The sequence below is a fragment of the Patiria miniata genome, unplaced genomic scaffold, assembly GCF_015706575.1.
Source record: "Patiria miniata isolate m_02_andy unplaced genomic scaffold, ASM1570657v1 HiC_scaffold_22, whole genome shotgun sequence".
Classification (NCBI taxonomy): Eukaryota; Metazoa; Echinodermata; class Asteroidea; order Valvatida; family Asterinidae; genus Patiria; species Patiria miniata.
In genome coordinates this window covers 286,511-306,760 of record NW_024037061.1, presented here as the reverse complement: position 1 = coordinate 306,760, position 20,250 = coordinate 286,511, and the positions used below count along the sequence as shown (strand labels likewise).

At 39.7% G+C, this 20,250-nt stretch overlaps 3 protein-coding genes across 6 annotated transcripts in view; 1 reads left to right on the top strand and 2 right to left on the bottom strand.

Moving 5' to 3' along the window:
* LOC119730587 (vacuolar protein sorting-associated protein 13C-like) overlaps positions 1 to 3,820 on the bottom strand; it is a 32,630-nt gene extending 28,810 nt beyond the window's left edge. The window contains exon 1 of the mRNA XM_038203568.1: positions 3,512 to 3,820. The gene's annotated coding sequence lies outside the window, so the exon portion shown is untranslated. The remainder of the gene's footprint in view (positions 1 to 3,511) is intronic.
* A 44-nt stretch (positions 3,821 to 3,864) lies between these two features.
* Positions 3,865 to 7,399, top strand: LOC119730732 (meiosis-specific protein MEI4-like). Of its 3 annotated transcripts, none has more exons than XM_038203753.1 (4): positions 3,865 to 3,955; positions 4,158 to 4,342; positions 5,606 to 6,197; positions 6,772 to 7,397. In XM_038203753.1, the coding sequence occupies exons 2-4, from the start codon at positions 4,203 to 4,205 to the stop codon at positions 7,159 to 7,161; spliced, it is 1,122 nt and encodes a 373-aa protein (XP_038059681.1). In that variant the 5' UTR covers positions 3,865 to 3,955; positions 4,158 to 4,202; the 3' UTR covers positions 7,162 to 7,397. The 3 variants fall into 3 exon arrangements, with proteins under 3 accessions (XP_038059681.1, XP_038059682.1, XP_038059680.1); XM_038203754.1 differs by having other exon boundaries at positions 3,881 to 4,002; XM_038203752.1 differs by having other exon boundaries at positions 3,943 to 4,053; positions 6,772 to 7,399.
* A 5,579-nt stretch (positions 7,400 to 12,978) lies between these two features.
* Positions 12,979 to 20,250, bottom strand: part of LOC119730730 (relaxin receptor 2-like) — a 60,813-nt gene continuing 53,541 nt past the window's right edge. Inside the window, exons 16-21 of one of the 2 annotated variants that reach the window (XM_038203750.1) lie at positions 19,992 to 20,063; positions 19,678 to 19,749; positions 18,514 to 19,352; positions 17,265 to 17,545; positions 15,189 to 15,205; positions 14,385 to 14,467 (exon numbers count right to left, since the gene is read on the bottom strand). In XM_038203750.1, coding sequence (XP_038059678.1) covers positions 14,461 to 14,467; positions 15,189 to 15,205; positions 17,265 to 17,545; positions 18,514 to 19,352; positions 19,678 to 19,749; positions 19,992 to 20,063 — 1,288 coding nt within the window. In that variant the 3' untranslated portion in view covers positions 14,385 to 14,460. Of the gene's footprint in view, positions 14,468 to 15,188; positions 15,206 to 17,264; positions 17,546 to 18,513; positions 19,353 to 19,677; positions 19,750 to 19,991; positions 20,064 to 20,250 lie in introns of both variants that reach the window. The other variant, XM_038203749.1, reaches the window with a different exon arrangement.

The window sequence follows — 20,250 nt, the reverse complement described above, 5'->3', positions numbered from 1 at the left end:
ACACAGAACTGCAGCTGGCAGTTTTGAATATCCGAATATTCGATCAAACGCAGTTTTGAGTAATCGAATACTAAATTATTCGAAACTGGACAGCCCTAGCTAGTGCTGCATAATAATAATTTTAGAAGTCGGTGGGAGACCGCTTGCATGACAAAATGACACTTTGGCTAGCTGTTTGTAAATTTGTTTGTTTGTTTTTTTTAAAGGGGGAGGGAAGGAGCCAGATTCTGTGCTCTGCAGACAGTTCCCTGAAATCTGGGGAAAGAGCCCCGTTTTCACCACAGGCTGTGTGCACAGCCAAACCTCGCTGCAAAATATGATTTATCCGATGTGACGGGGACGAATTCACTCATTACTCATACGAGTACGTACACCGTCCCTCCAGGATGCTTTGCATATTAATATACAGCAGTTCCTGCAGCCCCTGCTGTGCCAACAAGCTCTTTTCCCTTCCAGCATGTCCAGTAAAATAAAGACATTTTGTGTTACGTAGAGGAAATCATTTTTGAAGAAAGTTGAAATGTAATGTACATGTGTAAGTAATACCACACTGCAAGACTCAGAAACGTGGCTGAAATATTATCAGCCTGTACATTTTTACCGGTAGGCCTACAATTCAATTTGAGTGATTCCTCAAGTGGAATATGCCCAAAGGGAATGAATGACACAGTTAGAATTTTCACACCAATCAATATTAATGGACATTTTTCCTTTTCAAAGTGGCTTTTAAATTAATAAGAATTTTTTTGTGTACAGAACTGCTGATATAAATTTAACTGTAGTGGGACAGTTTTAGCTGACTTAACACTTACAGAATGCAAAATATGTTTTTAAATTAAATGTTGAATTTGTGGATGTCCAATGTATGACATATCATAGCGCTGGGTACTGTATGCACTTAATTTTAAAGGTCAAAGGTGAATCCCGATCCCAGATGAGTCATTTACAGTTAGTGTACAATGAAGGTGTAAACGTAATCTGTAAAATGGTGCAATGTCCTCAGGAGATATGGCATGCTAATAAAAATAAGTTGAACTGGACAGAAGTACTGCAGGCAGAGTCATCTTTAGATTGCAAAAAATAAAAATTGTTTCTGAAACTGCAATGTAGAATTTTTTTATCAAGGAAATAAAGCTGCAAAACTACACAAACATAAAAGTAAATCAATTTATTTACTTTATTTTATTTTTAGAAAAAAAACTACCATACATTTGACAATTAAAACCGTAACCTTCCCAAATCCTCCAAAAATCCTCTAAGGTGCTAAATGGAGGATTTGGAGGATTTTGCTGTGAGGCTGTGTGGCAAAAATTCTGTGGTTGATTTTGGAGGATGCACTGTGTATAATGGCAAAAATTGGTTGATTTTGGAGGATGTTCTGTGTCTAATTATATGGTACATGTAGGTCTTACATATCTTAGGCCGGACCTTGTGTTGTTTATGCTCAGCCATGCATAAATTTAGGCCTAGATTATACTTGAAATCCTCCACACTGCTCCAGGATGTCACTGGCATTGCCTCAACATATTGACAGTGATTGCTGGAGGATTTTGCAGAATTGAGGCAGTGGTCACCCCTCCAAGGACCACATTCAAGAAATAACGGAGGATTTTGCAGGACTGAGACTGTATGTACACATGTAATTTATTTTTAAATGGTACAGTTTGAGGATTTTGCAGGATTGAGGTTGCATCCTAAATGCCTGGGGAGTTACAATGTAGGGTTTTTTAATAAAACATACATTGTACATGTACATGTGTATTCATGACCACACCACATCAATATGTACATGTACATCATTTCAACAAGATTTTCCAAAGCATAAATGAACAAGTATGTTTGGTATTGTTAACACACATTAAAAGTAATTTAATATAAACACCAAATCATAAAGATGTGCCAGTAAATTGTACTATTTTTATTTTGCCAGTAACACAATTTTCTTTCTTCAATTGGATATGTCAGCACCTCTTTAATGAAATGGCCCGTGCACAAATCCTGAGAGTTCCAGCCTTGTCAGGCAGACACATCTGTAGGCAGGTCCTTAACGCTTCAATGAACAAATGTAATTCACAGACGATCCCAAGCTCATGAACGTAAAGCAATTCAATAAATGTTGGGTCTTGCAAACCGTACTTTGTTTAGACTGTGTAGGGGGATCTTGTTGTTTTTGCTTGGGATCATTTCACAAATCCTTGAAATTTCTACTTTAGTCTTTGTCATCGTTTCATGAAGACATTTCATGTATCCTGTTATAATATAAATTTCGGTTTGCAATACATGTATTATGGTTCAGTTTCGGGTCGGTTTTCCTTAATTTTTGTTTGGTCATTTTTTTGTCGTTTTTAGGGAGTTCAGATCAGTTCTCCATCTGGGAACATAAAATGGTTCGGAACACATGTTGCTGAGAGTAAACCAGCCACAGACACTGGATTCACTTTGCACAAATTGCGAGTGCATATATTTCGACACCACTGGCACTAACACGCTGAAGCTGTGTGTCTGTGTGTTTGCAGACAATGTGTACGCAGACACATTAAACGTAAATGTTTGACATTTTTTAGCAGTGAATTTCTGAGTGCAAACAATTCGCCTATCAACACTGGATTTCCAATCCCATAGCGGAGTAACTATAGAATGCAGGGCCAGGCCATAGCCCAGGTTGGACGAAGTCTCCATTGCATTACGACTGACGTCCAGGATGAGAAATCTCTACATAATACCATCCAAAATTTTGACCTACTTTTTGTTACGTTTTACCTCGTTATAGAAGCTTGTTTCACGCCTACATACATGTACTCTATGAATCCTTATCTATTGATCCGGGGGGTTCAGGAATTCCATATGTGATGCTGACCGATGTAATCAGGAAAATAAACTTTAAAGCAACGTTAGCCTTGTACTTTTTGTAGTCTCTTTTCATCAGTTTCTCACCGAATCGCTAGCGCCCTCATTTGTTTAGTTTTGGTTGGAACAGTCACTCCAGCCGACCGAAGTCGCGAAAACGCTTAACCAATGGCAAAAGCCGAAAACATGTTTCTGGTAACTGTCGCGAAAACACGCTCGGTCATTGGATAGGCGACTGCGCCTACAAGTTAGTGCACATGCGTATGACTATGAGGGTGGAAGTCGCACGGAAGGCGGTAAATAAAATTTAAAAACATTTGTTATGCGACTCTAAAAAAAAAAATTCTAATTTGATCAAAACAAAACAGGGGCCCTACACTTCACGATCGCCAAAATTATAGTGCTAAAAAGGGACAAGGGTGCCTGAAGTATCGGTACTCTTGCCCCACCCTCACCCCCCCCCCCCCCAAAAAAAATGTTGTTCTGGATCCGCCCTTGCTGATGCTGTTGCCATCCGGCCTAGCCTACGTACATTATGTACATAAACGGCGAAAGGCCGTAAGAACAGGAAGGGTTTCCGTCTCGAAAAACCTGAAAAGCAGCTCCAGAAGACAACAACTTCTAATATGCAATATCTGACGAAAATTTTACATAATTTACTTACATTTCTGGGCAAAAGCTGAGACATATGCCGGGACGAAATAAGCAAATATGAGCTGTCAAAAAATCTCATGCACGCCCCAGACGGAGAAAATTCTGTCAATATGAGAAACTAGGTCACAAGATCACAACACTTGTTTGAAGGGGTGTTCAATTATGAATCACTAAATGAAAACATTACGTTTCACAAAATGACTCCAGAAATAAGGCTAGAAACATTTGTAACTATTTAATGAAATGAAATCTGTAAACAAAATAACACATTTTTGTTTTTTAAACTTGCGTTTCGAAGACCAATGTTTACTTCAATATGACTAGTTTGAAAATGCGAACGCCCAACACGCACTTTGGTTTTCGGTCAAAAGAGGGCGCTCGTTCATTTGCCCGGCAAATTTTGTAAACATTTCTGTAACTCGTGACGTTGTGATCAGTGTGATAATGTAGTGATGTAACTGTAAGGCCAATATTTGATCCTTTTTTGCGCTTTCCAGTTCAGTAAGTATCCAGTCCACACTAAGGATAAAACAACATTTGTCTTCTCTAGGGGTAGGTACTTACGAACTAATGCATTGGCCAAAGTAAAATTTAAAAATGACCTAAAAACTTACAGACAAAAGTTGAACCTGGCATGTATTCATTTTGTTGTACAGCATTTCGAACACATTTCAACATGTAGTGATCAACACTTGACCAAAATGTCTGACCAACCGCCGTCTGATGTACATGTAGCCTCCATCAACAGGCTCAAGTTAGCAGTAGCCACTGCTGTCATCCGCTGTAAAGCAAGTCATGTGACAGCAAAGGAATATGCACAGAGCCTTGGGCAGAGCCTAAGGTAGGCAGGCTAATTAAGGTTTTTTGAATATATTTTTTACATTTGTTTTTGATGTACATGTAGTTTTGTAAAAACAAAATTAAGGAAACGTTTTATTACGAGTGTGGATTTCGTCGGAATCTGCACTACCAAAGAAAAATGGATTTAAAGCAGAGATTTGTTGAGACACTGAAATGTGTACATTAAATGCAGAGTAAGGTGTAATCCAGACTGGGACCGTGAGTGCATAAAAACGTGCAAAATTACTACTGACGTTTTTTTACTCACCATTAGGCTAATTAATGCCCACACAACACATACATCAAAATGATAAAGTTGCAAGCATGTCATCTGCGAAATTTGAGACCTTAAATCCAATTTTAAGGCAAGTTTTTGGCAGTTCAAAAACCATCCATGTCAATCTCCATGCTCTGGAAATGGGTGTGTGATTCCCAATGTATTCTGGGTAGGTGTAGGAAGTGCCCTGCAGCTTACTTGTTTTTTAATTGATAGCCAAATGAACACAGCGCCCTCTGTTAAAAAATGAAATATTCTACATTCACTCAGATCAACAAGAGGGCGCTGCTTTATCTACAAGATGAAAATGTTCTAGCTAGGGAGTTTTTTTGCACAATGCATTGCAGTACACATCAACGTGATGTCTCACGTTTGGATTTCGATAACTCTCTGCAAAATTAGATTTAAAAGCTGAATTTTTGGTGATGCAATGCTCACAACAGCAACTTTGCGAGGCAGAAGTTTCGGGGATTATTGAGGAAACTGTAGTGAGTAAGAAGCTTGCAAATTTGATTCACACTGGTTTTATTATGCAGCACAAACTTTTGCATGATATGGATACCTTAAGTTTTGGGACTCTCATACACAGTATTGAGAGTCCCAAATTTTCGGACTAGGTGTAATCATAATTTTGCATACAAAATAGACTGCAAAAATATGGTAGAAAGTGCTAAAAAACTACATTTTCTCCAAATCTTTTATTCATGCTTAAATTTCAATAAATTTATGGTAGACGGCAATCATGATTTCAAAAATTCTGATATTTGAAGTTAAATAGAACAGTATAAATATGCAAAAAAAAATGAAAAGGTCAATCACAATTTCCTATTCAGAAAAAGGGTCAACAAATGAACAGCGCCCTCACACATTTTCTAATGCAGTTACCTTAGATGAGAAATAATTAAATAGTGTTTAATCTGTTAAGTCAACAATTATGTCCTGTGAAAGCATATCTTGTGATTTTCAATCGTATTTTAATTCATAAAGGAAAAACGAGTCGGACTGGAAGGACCAAGCTCGCAAGCTTGAGGCGGAGTTACTGAGGACGAGACAGGAGTTGGCTACAGCTCGGCTGAGAGAGGCGAGACAAGATCAAGAGCAAGATGATATGGAATGGGACATGGATGAGAAAGAATCTAACCAAGGGAACGTGGCGTTGCAATCTTCAGCAGCTTGTCCTGACTTTGCTTTCCCAACGCCCCCATCCTCCATACCGAATGAGCAACCATCTCAGAACAATCTTGAAAATCATCTCCGGTCAAGCACTCAATTCCTACACAGCATGATCAGACTGAAATCGCTCCCTGAATCAACGGAGTATGATTCCCTACCCGTGGATGCATTGCGTACGGTGAAGGATTCTGCTCTCCGTGCCTTGGAGTACCTTGGGAGTTACGCATCCAGCCATTTGCACGATGATGGGTTGCCATGGAAACTGATGAATGATGCTGTGAGAGGGGTCGTCAAGACCCTTGAGCATTGTACTGAGGAGGAGATTCGTCGGGAGATTGTCCAAGGAGCCTTGGAACTTGTGGAGAAACTACTAGAGTTGATGTTGCATAACAAGCGCCTCAATGATGTTAGTAATGGGCTCATTTGTAAATATTCTTCATTTATCTGGATTGCTTTAATCAGGATAATAAGTCATGTTTAACTTAATGTAAAGTTCGTGGGACGAGAGGCCAACAACGCTTTAGTTTTCAAGATAATGTAGGTGATCTGGTTAGCCAAATTTTATGTAAATTTCCAACTTCCACTAGGACATGTAGATTATGATGTAGCCTATCCAAAAAAAAATGTGTTCGCCTATCCACAGTTTCTTGTGGGAATGAGAAAATGTGGGATAAAAATGCAAAAAAATCTGCGTGAAAAAAAAATATAAGAAACAGCGCCCTCTATTGACAAAGTCTGAAAGCTTTTCGCATGCAACGAGTGCTTGCTAGATGATACTTCTGCATAGTACATGCATATTCCAGATTTTTGTTATTTCTCATCAAGATGCAAAAAATCTTCACAACAGTTTTATTCAACTTGAAATGATGAAGTTTTTATATAAGGATTGCGTTTATGTGCACTTTATAAATGTTTCATTATATCAATTCATATTTAAAGACATTTTCATTCCTGATTTTCTCGTCTGATTTCTCCATCAGCATTTGACCCAGCGTCAGCTCTGCTGCCTGGTCGTCTCCTTGGCAACTTCAACGATCCTTGCCCCTCTTATCCTCCAAAGAATTCTCCCTCACATCCAAGCTGCAGCTGCTATGCTTCGTTGCTCCATCAATACCACCAGCTTTGATCCTACCCTGTACGAGAATAGCTTCTTCCTGCTGTCTATGATGGAAGATATCCTGCTTTTATCCAGGACTGCACCATCGGTGCACAACAGGGGTGATCACATGAAGAGGGCATTAATGGAAGTGGGTGAGGGACTGGACAGTTGCTTGCTGCACATTTCTGAGGATTTTCCGCTATTCAGCCAGCAGATTTGGAGGGTAGTTAATATTCTTGAGTGGATCATATCAACAAAGACTGAAGGATAGGTTCTAAAGCAGCGAAATGGGTCAAGCACATGCAATATAAAGAAAGTCTTCTTGCTTGCAAATGATGGTGCACTTCAGTAATAAACTGATGTATAGTAACAATTCTCATGAACTGAACATAAAAGAAAAGATCAGGCACAACTGTCAATTTGAAATTTTAGGTTTTCATCATCTCCATTTTTACTTCCACCCTGATTTTTTAGGTCATTAAACAGTTGATGATTCTTAATATTAAGTAGTCTTCATGTTTGTTGTGTCTTCCTTTAAGTTGTCTGTCATGGTGGGAGAGAAAACATCAAACATCGTTTTTACAATACCCAGTGAGGGGGAATCAAACTCCTTGGTGTTCAAAAAAAGCAAATCAAAATTTGAGTGGTCCAATGATTTTCCTAAAAATCGACTACCTGAAATATTTCCAAAATATGAGTCCAATCCACCCACAATCCATATAGTTTCTAAAAGTTCCCCCCAAATATAGGAGAAAGGCATCAATGCCTGTATCTTTGGCACGCGCAAGTGCCTTGGACAATTCTCAACTAACCCCCCACCCCCACCCCCACCCCAAGAAATGGATCAGCCTTCACAGTCGACACCACTTTTCAGCTCCTTTTGCTTTGAAAGAGCGCCATCTAAAATCTGCTGCCCAAACTAGCATTCAAATTAATTATTCATGAATACAGCACGCGTGAGATGTTGATTATTATGCTAAAGAAAAAAAAATTGGCCTGAGCTTCAAAGTTAGGTTCAAAGACTGGATTTGATTCAAACTGTTAATAGCGCCCTCTGCCGTCCTGGCCTTGATGAAGGGTAACTTGTAAGGCTTACATAAATCGATCCTGTATGAGAAGCTGAGCCTGTGACCGGGCTCTAATAATTCTATAAATGCTATCAAGGGCGGATCCAGAACAAATTTTTTTTGGGGGGCCCAACATTTTTTGGTCCTATCACTAATCTCCACGTATTGGCAATGGAAGCCTTTGCAGTATACTGTATTTATTCATGAGTCGGCCATATTAAATTGAAAGCAAGGTAAACGGTTCATTTTTGGAACTTGCGAGCAAATAAAAGTTCATTACAAATTAATACCAGTCTGCTCTGATAAATGATTTAATAGCAAGGCATTTTTATAGCAAGGCATTTCATTTTGCACACAAAGGCCTGTCGATTTTGTCCAGAAGAAATTCAATAACTAAACGTCGGGTATTTTGTTTTCGTTCGGTGTCTCATTCAAACTTGAAGAACGTGTATATTTCTAGGAAACTAAGCAAATCCCCCCCCCCCCGAAAAAAAAACATTTTCAAGGAGAACTCGGAAAAAGCACGTGGAACGTTTCAGATAAGGAACATTAGGGGAACACCGAAAAGAATATACCCTTTTCCGTGTATTTGAGATAACTTTAATTTTGTAATAACCGAGGGGATTGTAACTGTACGTCACGGGTTTGGTTTATAAAGAAATTGTCAAATTAGAATGGATTAGATCATTTGGATGTTAAACGAAGCTGATATTATAGGCCTACCTTTTTGGTGATACCAACGTCACATCTGATTCCGGTATGATTCCATATCGCTGTGTGCCGTTTCTGCTGATAGACTGGCTAATATCACATTATGTATCCACAACGTCGAATGTTATTCCGTAAAGTAGCTAGGATGATCCTAGCGTTATTCCGTAAGAAGCCTGATCAGATCTTTCGCTCCTGATATGAGATCGCAACCGCGAAAATTGATCCGATTAAAACAACCAGGTCGTCACAGTGGTGAGTCATGTGGATTGGGTTTTCAGTCGCTACCTGATTCCGTGGGTTTTCTCCAGAATATTCTTCTGGGCCTGTCCCCACCTCTAAAACTGTAATTTCTTCTGATTGTCTTCTCTCTAACTTGGTGTGATGATTCCCCCGGGATGCTTTGCCGACTGTATAAATGATGCAGATACAGACCCATCGTTCGAACTCACTCTGTTTCATGTCAAGGGGGATGAAACGCAATGACGAATCCATGGTTTCATTTTCTCAGCTTTACTTCACATAGCTTGATTACGTAAGATCAACAATCATGCTACGAATGCGTGCCTTTTCATCTCGACTGTTCCTGACAATACTGCTTGGGCCCAGTGGTTTAGTCCTTGCGCCACGTGAATTCTTAAAATAATTTCAACAAGAATGCCTCACGATTGAACAGAAAGAACAATTTCGTTGTTTGGGAAATAACTCAACAATTTCCAGACATTGGCTCGAAATTTCGTCCAGTGATTTGTCATGATGTGTAACATTGGGACATGTAATTTCATGGGAAAGCGTCAAACTATAAACCTAAAAAAGAAAATGACTGAAACAATATACTGTTTTAAACGCGAAAAAACTATCCGAAGGTAGTAGTATGCAGAATCTGCCGCGGAGGTCCAGTGCATCGAAGCCCAACGGAGCCTGAAACAGATTGCTCCAAACCTACATATCATTTTTTTTCCCAAGCATGACGTTGTCTTTCATATGGTACCGATTATCAAATAATATAATTAACGCCGATCGCACACGGTCCACTGGAACAAATCGAATAACGCGAACACTTAGCGGTCTGATGGGGAGGATGGCATGTACATAAAGTGCCTTTATGCTCACTTTAATATTCCCTTAAAAGTACCGAAAACCTTTTAACCAAACAGTTTAATAATCAAGGAGATTCTGGTTGAGGTCACCCCAAGCAGCCAATTAAAGTTAATTATTGACGCCCAGTTCGGCCTACTTCAGGAAGGTATTTAAAAAAAGATGACCAATGGGTCTTCTTACCGAAGCTTTTTTTATTTAAAGACGGCTGATTTGGAGAGTAGTCTTCAGACCTGTCATGCATGCCGCACCCGAAGTTACCATAGTTTGGTATTTTGCTTGTTCATCCCAACTGTAATCAACAAGTTTTGGCAAGACGTTTCAAGAGCCCTACAAACCAACTTGGCATCGTCAGCCTATACATGTCAATTCTCTTGGTGGGAATTTGATAAGCCCGGCTCGGAGGCGGAGAAGGCGAAGTAAGCAGCTCATGATCATGAAGCACCGTGTGGCCAATGTCTTATTTGTGGTAGTTGTCTGGTGTCTGATGGCAGTAAGCTTGGGTCAGGATCCCGATTTCGACCCCTGTCACAACGTGTCACTGAGCCTGAACGAGAGGCGGACAATGTACGGTAAAAACAACTATGCCTTTCGCGGCCACGTGTATTCGCGATCGCAAGCTGACTTCACGGAATGCGCCCGAATATGCCTGAGATCGGAAACATGTTGCTCCATCAATTACCATCCCGCCAACCGGTCGTGTGAACTGAGCAATACTACGGATACCTTGTTCCCAGGGGACTGGGTTACCACACCCGACGTGCACAGCTTCATGAAGGAACGAGGCAAGTACACCAGCCCGTGTCAATTTAACACTGTCTATGAATCAAGGATTTATGGTAAATTCCTTCCGATTAATACGAGCAATTGGCATCTTGATTTCACTCTGAAAGGTGCCAGATCTCTGATTTGGATTATGACAAATGGCGGTATATTGAGTTCCAATTACCTGAAAGCTATTATTGCTTTCGAGAGTAACTCGATTGGGCTGCATTATAGGCCTTTGGGATCACTGCCTAGTCAAGATAGGACAATAAATGGCTTGAGGTCGAATGAAATTCCTTATCACTTTCGGCTTACGTTCAAAGATGACATACTGAGTATTTCACGTGAGGGAAAGTGTACAATTCTGACAAGTAGGTACCCAATTTCGGGCAGCGCGTTGTACATTATCTTTGGCGGAGGCCCGGCGCAATGGGACTTCTTCAACGCTTGTATTCACTAAGACCTAGTTTTTGCGACTTCATTCCGTTCTCACCAATGACCTTTGGTATAAACGGACAGTTTGTTGAAACCTGAAGAGGATTTGACGGCAACAACCATCGTTAACACGCGAGGACACGATCGTTGCCCCCCTCTCGCGACGCCCATGGTTGTTCATTATTCAGGTATTTTAGTGAAACTCTGATGGAAATTGTTGTAAATATCATATGATCAATGCATTTACTGTAGCCTTGACGGAAGCGTTGATGCGTGGGCGCATATTGCTGTCTAAAGTGCATGTACCTCTTATTGATTGTTAACTCTTAATGTCGCTGGCTTTTAACCGAATTCAATAGTGATAGTTGCTACATTTTCAAGATGGCTGAGGCTTTCCAGATCATCTCTTTCCATAAAATGTGACATTTTGTGTGCTAGTCGATTTTATAACACGAACAGGTTTTTTTTTAAAACTTAACATAGCATGAAGTTCTAACTTAACGTACATGAAGACTGAAGTTTTGCCTAGAATATGAAAGCCCAAATAATAAGCTTTCTTTTAGTACAGGAATCATTAATCACCTATGTACTTTTCAAGTTACGGATTTGTGAACACAAACTTCTGTCCACGGATCACAAAAAAAATAAGTGTCTTTCAGCAAAACGAAACAATTCACACGCATCTCTTTGAAAATTGTTTTTGTGCTACTGAAGGAATACCTACTTGTTTGTGATCCGTGGATAGAACTTTAAAACGGTGTTTGGGTTCAAAATTCCGTAAATTGAAAAGTAAACGAGTGATTGATTATTGTACTAAAACAATGCTTACTAACTGGACATTTTTATCCTAGATTTCGAAATGGCTACCGGCAAAACTTCATTCAAAAATGGGTCCTGCCATTTGGGTTTTTTTTACTCACCCTATATTTTCATGCACTGTCAAAACGACAGCAAAGAAGAATTTACAACAAACGAGAATGTAGCAATCACGAAACTGAATGTATGGGTCACTTGTATTCTAAAATAATTATTCGTCTATCGCTTATTAACATTAATTTCGTTTGTTATTAACAATGTTGTTACATTTTGTACAGTTTATTTACGAACATATACATTGAACAGTTAAGTATAACTATTAATATTTAAATTTATCGTATGTACATTAATAGTAAATAGGTTTCGCATTGGTATTCTTTTCGGTGTTAAAATAATTTCGTGAATTTGTCTTCGTTTTGTGCACTTGGTGGACTTGTTTGCAAGCTTTTTGTACGCTTAATTAAGCAGTAGGTCTTGGTGTTTGACTTTGGACAAAATCTGGCTGAAGTGACAACCGACTGCGTCCTGAAATCCCCGATTTTGTTGGGATCGTTTACTTATCCTATTTCAAACATCTGGTTGAAAGGAAACCAACACATTCGAGAAATACGGAAAGCCCAGTTTACATCGGACTCGACGGAGTACGCATACGTTTTTCTTGTCGTTTTCAGCCAATGTACGATACACGTTGCGCGTGTCAATTACCAATGCACAATTTTTGTTTACACGTCCGCAAAAGGCGACCACTTTACGGCTGGAATCAAAACTATATCACCCAAACAGCTCGACTTTTTGGGGTCGCAAAAGTGGACCCAGAAAGTCGTTCTCGCACGCATAACACAAGAACAACACACTAAACGCCCGGTTTTTAAACGATAGTTGTGTGGATGTTTGTACATGTACTTACTTTGAAATGGTCTTTCCGATTAACATAATTTAAGGCGCGTTTTGTAGCCCAATCGGGCGTTCCAGGACGCAGTGTCCCTTTAAATATCTTGTAGATTATAAAACAAATTATCGTTTGAGTTGATAAATGTAGAATTAGAAAACAAAAATGTTATCGAGAATGGTAAAGAAGGCCGTTTCAGAAGAATGGGATTAGCAGAGATATATATTATGTCCCATTTAAAATCGGAAGCTAACGAAAATGTGGGGTGAAAAATACACGAATCAAAGTTGAGGAGGTTCGACAATTGAAGTATGTTCGTCAAAAATCGGAGAAATGTTGTGCTCTTTGTTTTAGTTTAGAGATATATATTTTAAAGGCACCGCATAGTAACAATAGTCTTAATGAATAACATTATATATATATATACAGTGTATGCACTAGAGCAAGCATATGAAATTAAAATTTTCTCGAGGATTTAAAAACTTTTGTTGCTATTCTCAATGCTTTGCAATGCTGAAATTTTGACACAATCTACAAAATCATGTTATAAGATTTTAGGCTTTGCATGGTGGAGTATCAGTATCTACCACATGGTGTTACCGCAAACCGAAACGATACAAAATCAATCTCATAAAGTTTTCAGTTCATGACATTTCTGATTAGTTTACGACAGATACAGGACCTATACCTTGAATACACTTGTTCATCAAGATCCGTGGTATGTTTTCTTTAACCCTCCTGCTATTTAAGAGGTCACAATCGGTCAAAATTTTCTTCCTCACCTCCTGGCATACTGTGTACAAACCAACGGGGGTCTTGACCAATATTGACCCAAGTAATAACCAGGCTGACAATGCACGTTTCCATAGGAGGTTTGATTAAAGAATAAAATGTTTATGCGCCTCGAATAAATATCACATAAAAAAAGAGTAATCACTTTTTGTCTCCAACAACACAAAAAGGGGCCTACTGATATTTTTACAGCGCAGATACAACTTGCCAATAATCTATTACATCGCAAACTGCACACTCTCACAAATAAATATCAATAATCAACATGTCACAGTTTAGTTAATATATATATATACTCAAAATAAATAATTTGAGTTGACAACGTTCTTCCCAAAAAATGCAACGTTTCCCTATTGAACATTAAGGTTTATTTAAGTTTGTTAAATATATCGCCGAGTTTTTTTCGGCGCACAATGGTCAAGTACATGTACCTGCGGATCACAAATTCACTAACGACAGAGAAAAAGTGCAATTGACACTTACGCAGTCTGGTTCCCTGACCCTATTGTCCTTTGGACTTCAAAAAATGGGGTCCAGTAACTAGCGCCAAATCTGGCGTACATTGCCCCACTGGCTCCATAGGAAAGTGCACATGTAAACAAAGTGTGACGTCATCAGTACAGAGGCTCATTGCCGCTTATTTATACATCGGCAACGGTGCTTCCGAGTGCCTGAAAAAAATAATTTACTGTAAATTGGCTCTTATGTCAGCATTTTGTTTAAAAATAACTTTTTGTTCCTTACAAAAATATTCCTGTTTGATTTACATGTCGGTATTTTCATAAAATGATAGGCTGCAGTAAAATTCTCACTTAAAATTCTCACAAGTAAAATCGTGTTTCTCTGAGCACTTATGTCACAGTTGACGCAAGAGGGCGCTCATCTGAATCCGATACTGGCAGTTGGTGATACTCGACGGTCACCGCGCGTTTCTTGGTGGTTGTTTTAGTTGCGGTACAGATGACCGACTCGTCAGAAGAATCCAGTGAATCAAAATTCTTCAGCTTCTGTAGAGTTGTAAAATATAGTCACGACAAAACATGTAAGCGAGAAGTGTGTTTATTTTTGACTGCTTAGTGGCAGCAGACATGCATTTACTCCCTTCGCAGTTGCAGGGTGCATAATCAAATATATTCCCCTAGACAACAGTGATACATTCCCATGCTTCAAAATTCGTTTAAAATACTCAAAATTCTCATTGGTGTTCATGTTGCACAGAAAAAATGATGATCAAGTCATCTTTCATTTTCTTTTCAATGTTTGCTGAGTTGACCGATGACTTTTCGAGAAATTCTCACCCAAAGATGACCCCTAAAACGAATGATGTTTTCCAAACGGATCTCTCCACAACATGGCCAAATAGCGCCACTTTCGAGCCCAATTGCTTCCAAAATGCTCCGAATTGGAAGCCCAAAGTCTGGGCCATTGCCATATTTCTTCAATTCAATTCCATGGCTCACAGATGGCTTTAATATCATAGAAAAATTGGAGTGTATATCTTTTTTTAATGAGCTCGGCAGACGGATTTTTTGTCTATTTCAAAATCTTCAAAATGGCTGCCATTGCTTGTGATTGTAACTTTATTTTTTCAAAGGACATATCTGCGATGGCCCTATAGCCAGATATCTTTCTCATGACATACTCTGACTGTGTGCCAACTTGAATTCCATGCTTGCATCATCAAAGGCACAATATCCCATCACTTATCTGCCGTACTAGTAAACTTACCTCTTCACGGACAATACCTGTTGCATTGTGTGCACGGTGGTGCATGACGTGATCACGGTTGTGGTGGTGCGTGACGTGATCACGGTTGTGGTGGTGCGTGACGTGATCACGGTTGTGGTGTGGGGTGATGCGTGAAGAGGTGTGATTTGTGAAAGGAGAGGTGCAAAGAAGCGATCTTAGACAAAATTCACCAACAGTCATTGTTTTGCATTACTCCAGTACTTAAAAAAAAAAAAAAAAAACTGTTACTAGCGAGTTACAAATGCAATTCGGGCGATTCACGATGCAGTGCGCCACCAAGGTTTGCCATCATGGAGAGTCCATTTTTTTTTCAAGTTTACGGTCGACAAAACATGGCCCATTTTGAACGAGTGCAGCACACAACTTGAGCTAATTTGTTAAAGATTGGGGCATAGCGTTCTGCCGCAAAACAAAATCACCATATTGGTAAAAAACGAAAAGGGCAAACATTATACTCGAATCATACGTTTACGAAACTACACACCGGAAAAAAATTCAAACGTCCCATTCTGCGAATTTGTGGACCATCTCCCACAATGCACTGGGAAAAAAATGAACTCTCCGTGGTAAACTCTTGGAGGCGCACTGCATTCTGAATAGCCAGAATTTCAACAAAACCAAAAAAACCCCATTATTTTGCACATAACATTATAGTTCCTTTCACGGACAACAATGATATTTTACATTGAAAAATCTTAGTATAAGGAAATCAAATTCAACAAAATGAACTAAACTTCAGCAAAACCTCTTGGAAATAGGCCGAGACAAATGAACCAAATTGAAGGGTCACCGCGGGGTTTACGTAAGCAAGGGAGGGATATGTGTTGGGAAGGGGTTGCGAATGATGTTACTTCTAAGAGTGTAGTTGATGTCATTCCAGACGTCTCTTTTTATAAACTTATGACCGAACAGGAAATAATGAAATAGAGCTTTTTAATAAGTATTTCTGACCTGATTTTAAAGGGAATATACAACAGTTGCTTTTGCTGTAATTTTCAGAATGAATGGATTTGGGGTGGGAAGGATAGTATTTTATCGAAAATATTGTTACAGTGACTTTTTTAAGTTTTGGGTTCGTAGATGCTGGAAAAACCAAGGAAAACAATCTTGTGCTTGTTGTCTGGTTCCCTGAAGCCACTTAAGATGAAACGGAGCAATTTATAGACTCTTGGAATTGGAAGGTCAGGGAACAGTCTAGCTGGCTTGTACCCGATAACAGGTGTGAAATCAATCGTAAAAAAATGTGGGCAAACTAAATTATGATAAATTCGAAGCGGTATTTTAAGAAAAAGCCAGGGCTTCTCCAACGCTGGTCGGCCGATCAGCGTTGGATTTGATACAAAATACCACTTTTTTGAAAATGCCAGCACACCAGGTGCCATGATTTTACAGGAAGCCTTAGACTGTCATTCACTAACAGTCCAGTAAGGTATTTCGTGCTAATATGGTAGTTTTGTTTTGATGTTTGCAAATGTCGTATATTCCCTTTCTTTTACTCTCAATACTTCAAGAGAGTCCCAAACCTTAAGATACTGCAAAATATGTAATACAAGAAAATAGACTGGCACCTAAAACAACTAGTCCAGCACCGCACCAGAACTGCATCAATCAACATTCAGCTGACTGTGCCAAAAGAAATATTTAGGATGTCGCTTACTAGGTCACTTTTTGTACACATTCTCCATAGTCAGGCACCAGACTAATGACAATAAATGAAGAAGTCAGTCTTGTCAAACAGTTGGACCATGGATGGACATGTAGAAGTCTAGTCTTTTTAGCCTTATTTTGAAATCACTTGACTTCCTCTCATGTGCAAGCCATTGCCAAAATATTGAGAGAAAAAATCTCCTTTAAAAATTGAATTGAGTCTTCAAACTTGGTTGCTGAAATACTGGGGAACTTATCTTTGCCCAATGACAGTTTTGGAGAAATTTGCTGGCTACAGAGTGAATAAAGATCTTGATCTTCTTTTGCATCGTTTTGAGCACTTAAGGTCCCAGTCTGGGCCTACCCGTGTTCATGTTGGACCTCAAACTTGTCATTTGTATCACACACCTTGTGGGAGCTGAAACGCCCATTCACCGAGCCACCCCGAGATTTGGTGGAGATTATAGACAGCCTCGTCCCGGAGTTCTTGGACATGGTGGAGGTATCGTCGACCGAGATGCCCGTGAGGTAGCCTTTCTTCCGCTTGGCCCGGACGATGCCGAGCGGGGCCAAGACCTTCTGCTTGAAGAGCACTGTTGTCATGGTGTACAGGATTGGATTGAGGGCGCTGTTTATCGGAAGCACAAAGATGGCAAACCAGGCGTACACGCTGTTCGAAACACTCACACCTATATAGAAATAATTCACAAATTGATCAGGGAGCCCTATTTCATTTTTTGAAAACCGTATTCTTAATTATGTTCCATATGGTTGATATATAAGTTTTCCTGGCCAATTTCCTGAAATGTTCATTCACTTCTGAAAATCGGTCCGATTCATTTTCGTCCTTAAATTGAATTCAGGTACAGCTAATTTGATTGACGGTTAATAAAAAAAGACCCCCCTTATTGTATCTGGTGCCGATGGCATTAAACTAAAAGTGAAATGGAATGGTGAATGTTTGAAATCAGCTTCTAAAAGCGAAAAAGAAGTCTTGCAAACGAATCTGAATGGACATAAACGAAAGTTGCTGCTCAATCACTTAACTAACTGAACTGAAATGGAATCGAATGCTCTGGTAGCGAAAATGAAACGCGTGTTCAGAGCGATTCTCAAATTCAGACGAAAATGAAAGACTGATTTTCAGAGGTAAATGAAGACTTTAGGAAATTGGCTGGGAAAACCTACATTAAACATGTAGGTACCAGTGCCGACCATGCTTGTATTCTTGAGCAAGATAATTCGCAGGGAGAAGACAAATATGAGTGATTGACAAGACGTTAATTGTGACTGATTACAGAGCTGTAGATAGACCATTATCATGTTGCCGCCATCTTGAATTTTTCCCATTCGAATCAACGTAACCAAAGCGAGGCTGGAAGGAAAAATAGTCTGGTTTTTTTTCACCCAAAATATTATCACTCAGTACTGTTATTGAATACAGGGAACATGACTGAAATGGTGGCAGCTTGCTAAAGGTCTATAAGCGATCAACGAATAAAAGTATCAAGACTTGTAAAATGACCTTGGCTTAACACTATAGTCAAAATCCATAGCAGGTAATTGTTAGTATTTTGACTGACGAGGTGCTGCAGATTTACAGTATTTACTTCATAGAAAAAGGGAAGAATGAAATTGCAATGAGCGGGAAAATTACCTCCCAATGCTACAAATTTAACAATTATGATCGGCATCCAGCAGACGAAGTCTGTGGCGACGATCAGGGTGAACCTCTTGACCAGGGCCCAGTCCTGGTTCTTCTTGGTCGATCTCATGGCCAGATTGGACCGCCGGATGGTAACGAACATCATGAGATAGGCGTAGGAGATGAATGCAAAGGCCACGAGGTTGAAGACGACAAAGATGACGAGGGAGAACTGCCACCCATTCGCGAACGGCTGGTCGATCTGAAGGGGAAGACACACGCCGTTCCCCCCGTAGTAAAACTCCCCGAAATACTCGGTGTGCAGCAAGGGAATGGTTGCCAAGGCGACGCCGAGTAGCCATAGCAACACCATCAGAAGACGAGCGTGGACCAGACTACGATTCTTGAACCGGAACGGGTGCACGATACTCAGGAAACGATCCATTGTAATAACAGTCAGAGTCATGATGGAGACCTCGCTGGAGAGAAGACTAAGGAACCCGCTCAGCTTGCACACGGAGCTTGTCCTCCACGCCAAGTCGTGGAGGATGTAGACTCCTCTAAAGATGACATCGTGGATACCGATGATCAGAAGGTAAAGCCCCATGAGTAGGTCGGCCACAGCCAGATTCATGATGAAGAACGAATGTGTCTTTTTGTCCTCTTTGACGAAACAGCGAGCGAGGAGTACGAAGGCGTTGCCGAGGGATGCGAGGAGGGCAACGAACCAGACTGCGAAGCGGAGGAGATTGTTGGCCAGGAGGTTCTCAGCAGTGGAGATGCCATCGCTCTTCGGCATGCACAGACGAACGTGAGGAGCATAACCACACAAGGAGAAATGATCGAAGTAGCTGAACAACGAGATGAGAAGGAGACATAACTCATAACTTTGGCACACAAAGTGAAATGAAAATTCGTTTTAGTGTACAATAATCTTTATCACACCAAATGAGTTTGACACATCAGGTACAGCTGTATTATTTGATGGAGTTGACTTCATTCAATCACGTACGTTCCAATACCCCAATTCGTCTTGGCTCAAATCAGTCAATACATTTAAAATCTCCTCAGGACCTTTAGGTTGCATCGTATACGGCTGGCCAATTCCTTATTGAACAAATGCAATAACTGCAAACATTTTACGCCAAAAAAGAAAGGTTTTATGTTGATACTTACATTGCTTTCAAACTCCTTAGTTTATCGAATATACCAATCGGCACTGATGTGAAGGGATTCTGGTTCAATTTGCTGCATAAAAAAAGACAAGAAAACATTTTGAGAAACAAAATCATGGAAAGTTTTGCGCATATTAGAGTAAGTAAATTAGAGTCCCGTTATTGAGACACTTTGGTCTTCAAGTTACACCTTACATCAATTCTTAATGTTAATGCTGACAAAATACATAGATACATTGAAATTTCAAACTATCAATTTAAGCACTTTGCATACATGCCTTCATTTTTGAACAATCTTTGAACGATGATACTTACAGTGTCTGTAGGTTGTTCATACCAGCGAAAGCGTCCTCCTCAAAATGCCGTATACTGTTATTGCGGAGAGATCTAGGTCCCAATGAGAGACACAAAATGACAGGTATTTTTTTTTTAATGTTCAGGTAACCTGCTTCAAATTGATAACATTATTTGGTTTTCTTTGAATCGGCGAAAATACATTCGGGCAAATTGTGTCCATTACTTTCAAGAAGGCGACAGAATCCCCCCGGATCTTATTGATTGTGGGTGTTTGTTC